The 15,207-nt window shown below is 36.8% G+C and overlaps 1 protein-coding gene and 1 non-coding gene across 2 annotated transcripts; one reads left to right on the plus strand and one right to left on the minus strand.

Annotated features, from left to right (window-relative positions):
* Positions 1-268: 268 nt before the first annotated feature.
* On the plus strand, positions 269-340 carry Trnah-gug (transfer RNA histidin (anticodon GUG)). The gene has a single exon. It is a non-coding gene; the product is annotated as a tRNA-His (tRNA).
* Positions 341-8,218: 7,878 nt separating this feature from the next.
* LOC133518662 (cytochrome P450 6k1-like) lies at positions 8,219-14,409 on the minus strand. The gene is made up of 6 exons (XM_061852339.1): positions 13,750-14,409; positions 12,719-12,943; positions 11,056-11,230; positions 9,977-10,076; positions 9,184-9,364; positions 8,219-8,720 (listed from the first exon to the last, which is right to left on the minus strand). Exons 1-6 carry the CDS (start codon positions 14,384-14,386, stop codon positions 8,527-8,529), a joined length of 1,512 nt encoding a protein of 503 aa, XP_061708323.1. The 5' UTR covers positions 14,387-14,409; the 3' UTR covers positions 8,219-8,526.
* Between the last annotated feature and the right edge of the window lie 798 nt (positions 14,410-15,207).

Below are 15,207 nucleotides of genomic sequence, written 5' to 3' on the forward strand. Positions count from 1 at the left end.
AGCAAATCTGTCAATTATTTTTTCACAATTTAAAATATTTTCTTATGTATTTAATTATTTATATGTTGGAACATCAGTTTTGCCAATTCTAGCTTGTCGCCGCTATGGCACAAAAAATGGACAGTTCGGCTTAAACGTTTGTCAATAGGCTTCACGAAATTGGAGTAACCGCTCTGACGTCATAACGTCTCATGCGCAGCGGGCAGTGAAAGTGCTCGAGTTTTTGAAAGTGCGCGACAATTTCGCCGTGTCGGACACAGCTCCGACAGCCGTGATCGTCTAGTGGTTAGGACCCTACGTTGTGGCCGTAGTAACCCAGGTTCGAATCCTGGTCACGGCAGTGTGCACACTGTCGCGGCGGAGCTATTTTTTTATCAAGAGATAAGGAATTGAGATAAACAGGGATTAGTTAAAGTTCTTAGGCTAATCACAAGCTAATTGAGGAAAATAAGAGCGAATAATGCTTAATGATACACACGACTCATGTTGTACCTAATGATAATATCAAAATAAGTGTTAATCTTTGATAACGGGTAATAATAAAATATCAAAGAATAATATCAAAGAATAAGTTCTAAAAGTCGTTGCGGAAAGGACGTGTAGCTGTTATATACAAAAACAATGGGTAGACAGTCTCAAGGGTGCGTGTCTTATGATAAATAGTGCATGCCGCCGTAAAATAATGTGATTTGTAGTATTTCATTTTAAAATATATTTTTATAATGTGTATGCTAGTCTTAAGGTATTTATCTATGGGCCACTAGTTGCCTGAAATAAAGGTATAAATAAATAAATAAGAAATAAAATAACATATTTAAGACGAAAGTGGAGGACCCGTGCGAAATCGCCTTTTCATAGTAGTCCTCATTTTCCTCTGGATGTTTATGTTTACATTTTGAAATTTGTATGAAAATAGTTTTTTTGTTCGCTCCAAATTTGTACAATAATCAAATAATTTAAAAAAGTCAAACGTAGGAGCATAGCTGTGGTTAATATACATCAAATTATGTAATAATATTTTCCGTAACGTCGATATCCGGAGAGGAAAATGAGGACTACATTTCTATGGAGAAGTCCCCATTCCTCTTAAGTAGTATTGAAAAGCTACTTAAGCGTATAATTATTTTTAGTTATTTATATTCTAATTTTTTTTATGTTTTATTTGGATTTTTGATATGGCTGTGTTATTTTGTAAATGTCAGCAATGTTCAAATATTTCTAAATGTCTATATACTGTTTTAATTATTGTATAAATTTATAAATTGTGACATTAATGTTCGGTAGTCTGTCTGTAAAATCTTCACGCTTATACCGCTGATCCGATTTCGATGAAATTTTGTATGGAAATAATTTGAGGTCCGAAAAAGGACACATCATAATTTTTATCAATCATTATCATCATCCCACGTACACGAAGTCGCGGGCAATAGCTAGTATTTATAAACAAAGCAATACTCTATCTGCACACCTCACACAAATATTTAATTACGTCCAACAGACTAGTATCGTTATCGCTTATCAAATCCGGCCATTAATCAAAGACACACTTAATCAATTGACATTATCAACTCTATGGGTTTTCCTGCACGGCTACCACGAGTTGACAATTGACGTTTACGTTAGCGACTCTAACTCGATCACATTCCGTCTCTATCACACCAATACATCAGTGCAAACGTCAAGTGTCAACTCGTGGTGGCGGCCGGTGGTACAATACGTAAAATGACGCTGACCACGTTACAATGTTGCGTGTTTGTCACATCAGTCACATGTGTTGTGAATGGTCGCCTGATTACATTGTGATTAAAATGGGACTAGCACGTGAGTAGTTTTTAGGGTTCCCTAATCAAGTATGAACCCTTATAGATTCATACCGGTCTGTAATCCTGTATATGTTCACGGCTTAGTTCAGTGATCATTAGTACATAGAAAGCGAGAGCGTTCCCAGATATCCTCTAATCTCCGTAGAGGCAGCGAGCTGTCTCCCCTGGAGACCAAATATTACATATAATCGCAGGAAAAAAGACCGCACTACTCGCATATCATGGTTATGTAACATCGGTCTTAAAATATGGCATTCTAATATGGGGCAATTCAACAGATTCTTCTAAAGCTTTTGTTATAAAGAAAATGTGTAAGAGCAGTGTCTGGGGACCTAGGGAATCCTGTAAACCTTTGTTCCAAAAACGAGGCTTGCTTACACTAACTGGCCTGTATGTTCTAGAATTAGCATGTTATGTTCGAAAAGAGTTCTCACCGTATACAATACAAAAATAAACGACTTAGACAAAGCGACGAGAACAAATTACTATTGTCATCATGCTCAACCGCTTTATTTAAAAATAACTGTTACGGCATGAGCATCACTGTATATAATAAGATACAGAGAACTGCGTAAACTGAACGACCCATTATTTATGAGAAAATTGAAAAAATGGCTAGTAAATAAGTGAATGTTTCTAAACTATCAGAGAAATTTTGGACGAATAATGTAATAATAAATAAAATAAGATTTGAAGTAATAAAATAATGACAATAAAATATTAAATTTGGATATTTATAACTGAATTATGTATAGTTATGTACCTATTGGAATAAAGGTAATGAATATGACATTTAATTAGTAGCTATAATAGAAAATCGTAGTAATATTAATACATAGTTTATTGTTAATGTATATAATGTAATAGCTTAATTTTAAGATCAATATTTGCATGCTGCCATTGGCTAAACATGTGATACTGCTTATAATGATTATGTCAACTTCAATTTACCATGTATAAGCGAATAAATAGGCCTTCAGCGATGTCGTCTTTGTCCCCCCCCCCCCTGGTTTGTCACCAACACCACGGAAATCATCGATTCCCTCACGCTCGCAGCTGGAAAACTGCATAAACTGCATTTCCATCTAATTTCATACCTAACTAATATTACCAATATTTCCTTTGATTCTTCTTCATTATCTTGCTGTAACATTAAACGCAGATATTCCATTTATAGCGCCATCTAGAGGTACAAAATAGTAAGAGCGTTTTCATATTGTCCGATCCGATAACAGGCATCCGATAATGTCGGTCCGACAGCTGACGGGGCCGGGGGTCCGACATGGCTGAAAATACTATGAGAAAACAGCTGCTAGATAGTGCCCTATGGCATCAAGTCCGCCTTTCATGCATTTACGTTTATTTTAAATCAATGAAGTATTTTTATATGAATAAATAAATACAGAAAAACTCATAGTTTAAACATTTTTTTTTTATCCGATATCCTATATCGGATTGGAAAATGAAAAAAACTTACTAGAGGGATAAAATTGAGTTTTCATCACATATTGGAGTGATGGAGGTTTGGAGGTCCATAATAGTGTGCTAAGTTGGTCATCACACACGAGGCGATATTGTGTGCGCAAGCTGCAAGCGAGCGCACAATAAGAAAGCCGATGTGTGTAATGACCATAACACACGCGTTTCATACGACGTTTTTCAACACACTTGCGAGGAAAAAAGACATTTTCATATTAATCAAATTTTAATTGTTAAATCGGTTAGTACACAGTGTGCATCTGTCCTACTGCCTGCCGCCCCCCGCCGCTCCCTGCTGCCGGGCCCGGCCGGGCCGGCTCGCCGCGGGCCCGGCGGCGGGCGGGGCGCCGGCTCCCGCCAGTCCACGTTGTAAAATCTACTCGACCAATTTAAGAAGGCTCCGTTTCCATACATATTATTAGCAATCAGTTACCTTCTTAACTCAGTCAGAAGTTGAAAATAAAGTCTGTTGAAAATAAGTTTATAAAAGCATTACCTATACAATCTTTATTTAAATGTAATATACAAGTTTATAGGGCATATTATATTTGTTCCTAAATCACTGGTGGTCTAGCGGTAAGAGCGTGCAACTTGCAATCAGGAGGTCCCGGGTTTAAAACCCGGCTCGTACGTACCACTGAGTTTTTCCAAACTTACGTACGAAATATCATTTAATATTCACCGGTCGCTTTTTCGTGAAGGAAAACATCGTGAGGAAACCGGACTAATCCCAATAAGGCCTAGTTTACCCTCTGGGTTGGAAGGTCATTGGCAGTCGCTTTTGTAAAAACTAGTGCCTAAGTCAATTCTAGGGATTAGTTGCCAAGCGGACCCCAGGCTCCCATGAGCAGTGGCAAAATACCGGGACAAGGCGAGGAAGAAGAAGAAAATTATATGTGTTCCTGAATCATAGTTGTTTCCTTTGTATATGTATGTATTTGTCTATATACGAATGTACCCATACTACAAGCTTTTCTTAGTTTCGGGCTAGATCAATCTGTGTAAAGATTGCCCCCAAATATTTATTTATTTATTTGAGTTCAGCGTTGGATTTTCCTTTCAGTCATCGGGTTAATTTAAATTCATAAAAATCTGTGAAAAGCTAAATAAAGTAGTCTAGTGCGTATCCTGTATATGTAGCTCAACCCTCTTATACTCGTAGCTAATAATAATCCTGTCAATCTTATTCAGTAATAAATGTCTGGGACGAATTGTAAAAGCTTTTATTATAAGTGTAGAATGGGCTAAATAATTTATTTTACGAGTAGCAGGTATATATAAAGCTACTTAAATTTACGTAAACTTAATTTAATTTTGTGACGTTGATTGATAAATCAGCTGCCCAGTTTGGTTTACTTTAATATGCCAACCTTAATATTGTATTACAGTTTTTTTTATTTTATAAGTCATAAACTTAATTTGCACAATAATAGCACAGTCTATGCTATGAAAATCGCTGCTAACTTAGCTTAGTCTGACCGTTTAGTAAAACGTGTTTGTTAGTATCAGCATAAGGCTACAAACTTTAACAAGGCTGCCTGTAAATTGTTTTAAAAATTGAAAAATATTATACGAATGTTGAAAATATGTTGGCCCAAAAACTATTTTTCACCTCAGCAGCTCGAACAAGCCTACTTTCGTCACTCCAGGGAGTGAGACAAAGTAGCTTTTTAATTTAGTGAAGGCCATGAATACAGGAATAAAAACTTTACTTGACGTTGAATTTTTTTAATCTTTAATATTTCTCACTACTGAGGTGAAAAGTTGTATGTGTCACACGAGATGTAAAATAACACTCGCAAGAAAAACTAACTTCCCTCTCTTGTTGCACAAATAACTATGGCTTGCCTTTTCTTAGAGACCTGAAGGAAACGGTGAAATTCTATTTTTTTTAATAACTCTGGGAATTGCCTTCTATATGGGAATTGTAACTAGACGCACTAGCAGATCTAGTTAACATATAAAAATAATTGGCACAAATAAACGGTCCATATCATTTTCATAAACTACAAACCTCAATTATTATGTTCCAATATTAATCAAAATACTAGTAAATAGTATGTATATATCTAATAAATTAATTCCGTAAGTTAAATGGAATAGAAGCAAAATATTCTCACGAGAAATTTTAAACAACAAACAAAGACTTTAACTAAATCATGCTTCGTAGTGGGTCGTTAATCAGAAAAAGTGATTGGTACTCGAGTTTAAAGGGTAATAAATTAGTCAAACGTATAAGGTAAAGGCATCAGTGCTGAGCCATGCACCAGTGTGCCAAAAGTAGGTGTTATTATAGATTAATGAAGTATGTGTTGAAAAGTAATTTGATTTTTAAAATAATTGTTTAGCATAAACCACGACACTACTTCAAGGAAGTGCTGTCTTCTGACATCAAGGGATATGTCATATGCGCCATTTTTTGGAGTGTCACATGGTATTTTGATCAGACGTTAGCAGCCGAATTGTGATATTTTTTTAAAAAGCATGTGCACTGCTTCACGTAATTAATACTTAATTTATCTGGAAAAAGTAAAAAATTAATATAAATCCATATTAAAGTAAACCCTGGCCGATTACTGGGTTTGAGGCAGTAATTTTAAAGGGACGTGGACCGAGAGGACAGCCGATAGAGGCTGAGCATAGGTTTCAAGATTTATTTTTATTTTCAAATGCAATGTAAGTCGTTAAATCAAGCACCTTTAAATATCTACATTATTATGACTTTATTTCATTGTAATACATCGAATACTCAGTAGTCATCCTGTGGCTGACCACTGGACGCTGAGATCACGGAATCCAATAGCCAGGCGTTAAAATGGGATGGCTGTAGACTGGGTACTTAAAGGCTGTGTCTTGGTAGACGGAAGGCTGATTACTGGCAAAAAGGGCCCTTGCATTATATTTAATGAAATATTTCCATAAGCTAAATTAAATTACGTTTTATTCTTTATAAAATTAAACTTTAATAAATTATTGATGAGTAAAAACATTCATAATTCTTATTGATCAATTAGTGGGCAAATGAGACGTTCTTGAATATAGAAAATTCGTGGAGGGGTTGACTATTGGTGCCTTTACCCTGCGATAAGTACGAGAGACGCGTCTAACACGTCTGGAGCGGTTGCCGAAAGTTATAAATAGCTCAGTTTAAGCCAGGACCGCCATTATATTTTTGACCGTCGGATTGTCACTTTCTCTGGCTTATTCGTAGACGTAAAAACAAAGGTTGTTATTTTGACGATTGAATGTTTGACATTGCGTAGCTACTATGCTGTTCTTTGTCAATCTGTTCAATTGTTATTTTAGTGTCAATACTTACTTATTTTTGTGGATTTTTTGTATTTTAGAGCCAGTTCAGTGTCAGGTTGCAAGGTCAACCTACCGAGTACACCTAACCTGACGGTGACAAGCAGGTTTACTCGGGAATCCAGTAGAGAGTTAGGTCCAGGTCGCGAGAGGGGCCTGGCGTCAGCCTTTTTACCAACACAGGTGACGATTATACCTCTTACGTTCTCTTCAAGGTCTGACAGAGGGATATGAGGGTCTCACGTGTGGACCATTAGGAGTAATCCTTACTCATTGAAATCTGTTGGTAATTGAAGAAGCGTTGTCTTGTTAAATATATTTATTTATACACATTATATACATGGTTAGGGCGCCTTATTCATCTGTACCCAGGCTTCGGCTAACACAGATGGAGGGAGGCAATCACACAGACACTAGGGTTTGCTATACCTCGGTTTTGTCGGCCGAACGTTTAGAGCTTAAATTAGGGTCCCTCACACACACTCCTCCCTGTAAAAATAGAGGTTCGCCTCTAGTTTTACACACATTAGAATAGGTGAATTTGGGGTAGAGTTAGGGTAGAGTCATTATTTGGGTGTTAGGTTTATTTATTTTCTTTCACATTTAATTTGATTGTATACAAAACTAAAATCATTAGAGTTTTTAACTGTTTTTAATTACAAAATAAATTAAAATCTATTTTCAGTAGCATATGGATGGGTTACTGAGGCTCGTACATTAAATATGATTGAAGGTTTATATATTTTTACATTGGGAGAGATAGGGGAACAAAGTTATTTGAGGACATACTAAATAATTTTGTTATAGGGAGCTAGTGACCGGCGGAGCAGTTCACTAGTGACAATTGAGCTTTTCTATAACTGGGGAATTAAAGGGTAAATAAAGTCATATTTAATAGACGATTGTTTTCAGTATTCCATACATTAATAGTACATTCAGATGAGTTTCTTGGCGTTTCTTCTCGTCTGAAATTAGGTTACGAAACGTTGGTAGAGTAATATTACATAGTGCTTAGGAATACCTATTAAAAATAAAATAAAATAAAATGGGTATTAATTAGCTTAGAGACCCGTCTTCATCCGGGCGTGACAGTAGATAAAGTATGTTTGTACGTACTATTCTTTGCAATATTTACTTATGGTTACAATGGTTACATATACATAATTTCCTTTAGCTAGCTAGGTTAGCGAAGAGATATATTAAAAGGAAAATATAAGTTTTAAATTACAAACAAAAAGGGCTTACTACTGTTCACGGTAACTGGTCACGGTAGGGCCCGGTAGGAGATAAATTCTAAAAAATATATATTATTTACTATTTTTTTATTTGTCTAACAATAGTGTTAATAAAATATACAGTAGGAATATTTACAAATTCATAGGATATTTAGGGATAGTTTTGAAAAATCCAAATCGTATCAGTTTTCACATAAAAGACGAAGGGTACTAAGGTTCACAACGTAAATACACTAGACGATCACATGGCCAAATTTATTTATTTTCCTATTTTTATTTAATCCTGGTTGAATTTTAGTTAATTAGTTTAGTAGTAGATGGGGTAAGGTACAGAATGTCCTTGTCATTGGTAGGTCAAACTCTAAAAGAACCGAATGTTGAAATAATTATTTATTGTTTTTAAATGTAACACTTAATTAATTAACAATTAACACTAAAAATTAACTAAATATATATGTAAGTAAGTCTCGATACAATCTATGCATATTGTCTTTTAAGATAGTAAAATTTTTGCAAATCTTTATTTATCGTGACAATGATAACAATAATTGTTTACTCGAATAGCTCACCATTATTAAGGATCATCTGGTACCTACACACATTTAGATTCATATCTTTTCTGTTTCCAAAATTAAGATCATTGATGAAACCACTGCCAAAAATGTTGGTGTAGCAGGATCGTGTTATAGCGTGCCAGGTCCGACTGTCTTGATGGATTCCTTCTCTATCCTCTTGAACTCCATGGGTAGCCCGTGCGCGGCCGCGGTGAAGGTGGACCGAGGATCAAGTTCAAGCTGGTCGGAGTTCTGGTGCACTTCGAACTGGGACAGGATCATGGATAATACGACCTTGGCATGGAGTTGGCCGGTTTTCAATCCTGTAGGGAATAGATATTCCATTAAAGAACAACAAACGAAAGGAAATTCTTAAAAAACAAATTGTTTTAAGATCTGATTCAAAGGGTGTGTCCGTTGCATCCAGTAATCGAATCATCGAATCGACTTCCTTGAGTCTGTCGACAAAGCATTGGAGTCCAGATTAAAGTTTATCATTTATCATGCTCTGAAAGTCGCTTATTGTTTATCTTTGAAGCGGGCTGAAAGTGACACCTGTTGGCTAGCAATGAAAATTCGGTTCTATATGGATTAGTTCTGACGATATACTTTAAATGTGTCAAAGAAATGCACAAGTATTTAGAATCTTGAGTGATATATTATAATGGAGCATATTTTGGCTTGGTGCTGGATATAACTTTTGAGTTCTGTTATTCTTGGTTTTCTACTAATGATCAGTTTTAATCACTGGCTAGTTCTGCGGATAGCTTAGTTTATGGTACTTACCGACACACATTCTGGGTCCTGCTCCGAAGGGTATGTACGCATCAGGAATGTGCCTGCCTTCATCGAAGCGGCTCGGGTCATATGCTTCCGGGTTGTCGAAGTGCTTGGGATCTCCCTGCAGCCCGTACAATGAGATATAGATCGCAGTTCCTTTCTCTATTATTATGTCGGTGCCGGGAATCTGGGGAAATTAAAAATTGTCTATAAATTTTGTGTTACAGCAGCAGCTATCGAAGTCTAGATTTTTATAAGCGTTAGGAATAAGTATCGCTTATTTTTTCGATAGAATGTTGATTAAAAATAATTTAACACACATAGCATAATTTCAATTGTTGTCTAAACATGTCAAATGACTTAATTTGGACTTGCAGGCGCCTGTTTCACCACGCGGGCGATTTATACCTGGCACTGACAATTTTGAGTACATTTCCAGACAGGACTTGAACCCGTGACCTTTGCAAATCCTGCCAGAAGAAGTGAATTTTTCCATTTTTCCTTTAATATAAGTATCTCTGCTCGTTAAAAAAATTATCTTTACAAGTCAATGTTTCAAAAATATATTATTTGAATATATACACGCCTCTAAGACACTGACAATAAGGTCGTGTAAATATGTTTTTGGAACGTTGACTTAAGATGCTTTTGTGAACTTGAAAGAACTAGCAATTGTCACTGTCAAGTGACATTTATAATATTGTTAAAGCAGGGGCCTGGACATACAATTCAAGCAGTAGATTTCGGCTAGCAGCAGGCCTCTCAAACACAAGTTTTTCTACCACTGCCTCCTCCTCACCTTATAGTCCTCTTTGGCCGACCTGTCGACCGTGGATACTGGAGGATGCAGCCTAACGCCTTCAGCCACGCACTGGTCAAGGTACTTCATTGCTTTGAATCTGTAACAAAAGACTAATATTAATACTATTGTAAACAATTTTCTTGGGCGATTTGGGGCGGCGTTTAAGGGAGAAGGGTCATGACCCTCGTTCCGGGTCTTTCCTGATGCAGAGGCTGTCTATCGCGATCCAGCGTGTCAATGCGGCGAGCGTGATGGGCACCTTTGCATCCGGAAGGGCGCGGGACGAATTATTTGACTAAGTTTTGTTTAGTTTAGTTAATATGAATGTAATTTTTAATGTGAATTGGGGCCAGACTCTCCAGTTAAGTGACCGGAGGCCCTGATTGTATAATTTCTTGTCTTGAGATAAATGCTTTTGGTCTTAGTCGAGCAAAAGATAATCCTTAAGGTACCTAACAAAGCTAGTATGGTATGGTATAATATGGTAATAACAAAACATTCAAAATCCCCCAATCCCAATTTAAAAATCCGTCATCCTTATTCTACAGGACCGTTGAAAATCAAACTTAGCCTATTGCGGCCTTATTAGCAGTCAAATTAGAATCAATGGTATTAGAAAATTGAATTGCTTTGTTTTAAAATTGATGGAAACAAAACAAAAGCAACTCTGCTCTATTTAATAATGATTCAAATTTCATTGGAGATTATTTGTACTAGTATTAGTACTTTGAACCCCAAGAGATTAAAGAAAAACGCGACCTGGCACAGCAGGTTGCAAAACAATTCTGCTGTGAATTCTGTGTGTGTGCAATTAACCTGTGGTGGGTGACCTAGCATACTAGCCGTAAGGCTGCCTGTTTCACTGTACACTGATTACAACCAATATTATTGATCGACTTCCCACATCTCCTTTCATCTCTGCGTCAGTGGACATTAAAAAGACTAGTTTGAATTTGGAATTTGTCGTGTGAGAGTGGGGGACATAATTGAATGAATTATCTGATAGATATTATGTTTCATTCATAATTATTATGCAGGGTGGGGCAGTATGGAAGTGGGATTATAGTTTAACATACCCTTCATAGGTCCACCCGTGCTCCTTGACAGCCTGCTGGATGTTCTCGCGGGCTCGCTGCTGGATCTCCGGGTGTCGCGCCAACTCCATGAGCGTGAAGGCGGCCGTGGTCGCGCTGGATTCGAACCCGCTAAAGAAAGTGCCGGACTGGTACAGCAGATTTTCACCGGAAAATTCTGAAATCAAATAAAAGAATATTGAAAAAATTAAAGTCAGTATTCTTCAAATGTATGAACCAAATGGTGTGGAGTCTTTATCCATTTAACTAACTAAACTAACTAGTGTGGCTCAGCGACCTTAAGAGGGTCTTGGCCTCCGAAACAAGAGCACACCACTTTTCCCGATCCTGCGCCGCTCCCTGCCAATTATCGGCTTGGAGCTGCCGCAGGTCCGCTTCAACGCTGTCTCCCCTGTTTATTCTTTTAAAGATAACATTTTTTTAAATAGAAAGATTTTTCGCTGCCTGTTGTATGAGAAATATTCAAAAATATGGTTAAAATCCGGTAACTAGTTATAAGCTTTCTATACAAGTCCATAAGCTTTAATTTAGACAGGTTTAAATATTTATTTGAACATTTTGCTAAAACTTTTAGAGAAATTAAAAAAAAATTCATCGTTATCAAAAAGGCTTCGTTAAATACCAGGTATTTAGATAACGTCATTCTTAAGTTTGACAACGGATATATTTCGAAAACAATAATTACATATTTATAAACAAATTTATAAAACTTTATTCAAAACAAGATTACACGTAATCTTCCCTTGACAGTGACACCAACATGTTATTTGCGTTTTATCTTATCATGGTAATCAAATAAGAAGTGGCCAATAATAAATCTTTGCTATCAATACTAATTATCAGTTTTCGAACCGAACTGTTTTATTACTATTTTCATTCATATTGTTGTTTGAAAAAGGTTTTCTTTTCCATCTTTAATGTCTATCTACTGTTACAAAGGTACTCAATACCTGGTTTTTCAACAATAGATTCCTTAAAATCAATGAATCGGTCCGTGTGTGGTAACCGCAGGGCTACGATTGCAGTTTGCGGTAAACGGAATAAGCTCACTCAAACTGAAATGGGCTTATTTCGAAGGCCAAAGTTCAATCTAACTATCACTCAGAAAACAAACTTTATTCAAAGCGTCATAAGGTATCCATTTCTATACTTAATCTAATGGGAAATAAGTATGTATAGGTATTAGAACATCACTTAGAACCAAAACAGCTTTTCTGTCATATTTATATTATACGACATTCGTTAAATGGTGTATTGGGATGGCATTATGCAATTCTATGAATTGACCTATCAACTCACAATATGTAGAAATATTATAACCACTTAAATTCGCAAAAGCTTTTTAAGTAAACTGGACTATAGGTCTTAAAAAGTTCTTGGTCAGAAGGCTAATGCTTAGATGTAGGCGTTGTAGGAGTACACAGAACACGGACCACTTTCGACTTATCTCCCTAGGGACAACTCAAAAATGACAACTTTGTCAATTCCAACATGATCAAATGCGTTGGAACTTATTTAAATAACAACAACGCTATTGGTCACAAATATGCAGCACCTAACAGCTATGTGTGAAAGTCCTTAGATACCAATTTGTATCTAAGCAATTTGACTAAACTAACCTTAAACTAACATTAAAAAACCTTACCGTATAATGGATTCTGTGGCCCGTTCTTTAGCTGCACAATAGTATCGATATAATCTCCTCTCTTCTCTCCCGTCCTCTCTCGCTCTTCCACCGCCTCCCAAAACACCTTTCGCACGAAGCTGGAGTTGAACAGAAGAGGGGTTCCCACCAGGTCCACTAGGTCGGGCATGAAGAACACGGACACCAATGCTATCATGCGCTTGAAGCCGTGGAAGAACTCGGCCACTAGAACAAACAATACCTTTAGTATTTTTTTTATTTCAAAGGAAAAATAGAAAAGATCAACCCGTCAAGCAAGACACGGGCAAAAGGTTGCAACTTTTGGAAAATCGACTCGAAGCTTACCAGAGGCGTGCGAAACCTTCCATTCCTTCCTTTTTGTTTAACGCCTTAGGGAGGCGCATAGCGCCCAAAATATAAAATAATTATACTAGTGCTTGCAGACATTGAGTTATTATTATCTACTAGTATAATAGTTCAATTCGTCAAAACGAAATCTTTACCTACATTTTTTAAATCTCAATTATGACTTATGGCTCTCTAATGACCTAATCTACTTCAATTGTTAGTCCCCTACAATTAATATTTCTTTGGTAGAAAATATGAGAAAGGCATTACGCCTAAGTATTATCAAGTAGTTGTTTACCAGGAATACACAGAAGATAATAAAATATTTTACTAGCTGTAATATAAATATGTGTATGTATGCAATTCTATTTACGTTGGATATACGTTGTCTTTCCCCCAGATGGCAGACATTGAATCCCATTATAACTCCTTCAAATACTGTTACATTGTTAAAAATATTTTATTGCAGACGACAAGATTTGCATTGAAACTTTTACAGATTTCGTAAACTTAGGATATTTCTGCATAGAATATTTAATAAGTCTCTTATAGCGTAACTATACTTTGTGTTTTTTTCCATGGTGCTATCTGAACCAAACTTTTTTAAGTATTCGGCCGTATACAGGAAAACATTAACTTCCTATTCAAAAATTTAACATTAGCAAAAGCTAAGGCGGACTTACCGGCCTGCGTGAAATCCGCGTTGGGGTTGTTGAAGGAATCCATCGGGGTCCCGAGCGCCACGCACCCGATCAGGTCCGTCGCGTATTTGTAGCTCAGCTCCTGCGCGTCCAGCTTCGGCTCCTTCAACCTCTGCTTCTCGATGTACTCCACCATGGGCTCTCCTGTCTTCAGCATATACGGCAGCATCTGCTTCAGCTTCGACTTTGTCAGAGTTGGAGAAATCTTCTGCCTTAAATAACGCCACGCGGGATTCCGAATCCCAAACAAATTCTTCATCCCGATACTGTCTTTTTGAGTTCTTCCGGCGAAATTTCTATCCGAAAACTTTTCAAAGTCTTTGATCAGTATTTGCTTGATGACATCTGGGTCCCGGAGCAGGAGACAAGGCTTGTGGAAGATGTAGAAGCCGACGAAAGGTACGTCTCTCCGGGCCCGGCGATACAGTGTCCCGAGGTGCCATCCTGGGGCCGATCGGAACAGAATTCCTTCTTTAAAGTCCCCGAATAGCCAATGGGTGGATGGCAACTGTTCTACGCCGCGGTTTGTCCAGTAGGACAGTTTTTTGCGGCAGTAGACGTAAACGCCTGCTGCGATGGTGACCACAGTTACCGCCAAGACGGTGTATAATGAGTCCATGGTGGAAGAGAATAGCGATAACTACGCGATTTACGCCATATTAATAGCTGGCGGGAAAACGTTATCTAGTGATGTAGCAGCTATTATCTATATTAATTATCAAATTAGATTAATAATGTCATAGCTATATCATGGTGATCCTTTTGAAATATAATAATGTTCATCCATCATCAATCAATCTTCAATCTTGCATTATATAAACATCTTTTCGATAACATTCTGACATTTGATAAGTATTAGTCTGATTAATGAGAGGTTTCAGTTGTATACAGGAAAACTTAAATTGGGCGATAAGCTTAACATTATCTGTTTAGATATGGTTTAGATAGTTTTTCAAAGGCCAAATTTTCCCACTTGTGCTAAATGAGGTGTTGAGTACTTAGCATTTGCTTTATAAAGCCTTCGGAAATAGAGTCCAAATTCTTCTAAACTGGGATGTAAATATCGCATCGCTTTCGGAAATATTTTGTAAACAACAGTGTTTTGTACACAATGCATAGATTCAGACGAATTTACATTACATCTGTCATTGGTTCCTAACCTAACTTTTTTATTTCGCTGAGAAATTGACATAACGTTACATAAATGTATTATAAGAACGTAAGTAAAACGTTTTCATATTCAATTTTAAGTTGTTTTTATTTTTCGTTATACCTTTGCTATTTACGGACTTTAAGCGGTTTTTTTGCTAAGAATAGCGTATTTTAAGAAAAAGAATCATTACACATTGTGTGCGTAACTCGTTCGCGTCTTTCTTGTAATTTAGTAATTTTATTTTTGAGTAAAATTACAGTGAAGCGCCTCATTCGGTTCTCGTATGT

This window comes from Cydia pomonella, chromosome 6 (genome assembly GCF_033807575.1).
Source record: "Cydia pomonella isolate Wapato2018A chromosome 6, ilCydPomo1, whole genome shotgun sequence".
Lineage (NCBI taxonomy): Eukaryota > Metazoa > Arthropoda > Insecta > Lepidoptera > Tortricidae > Cydia > Cydia pomonella.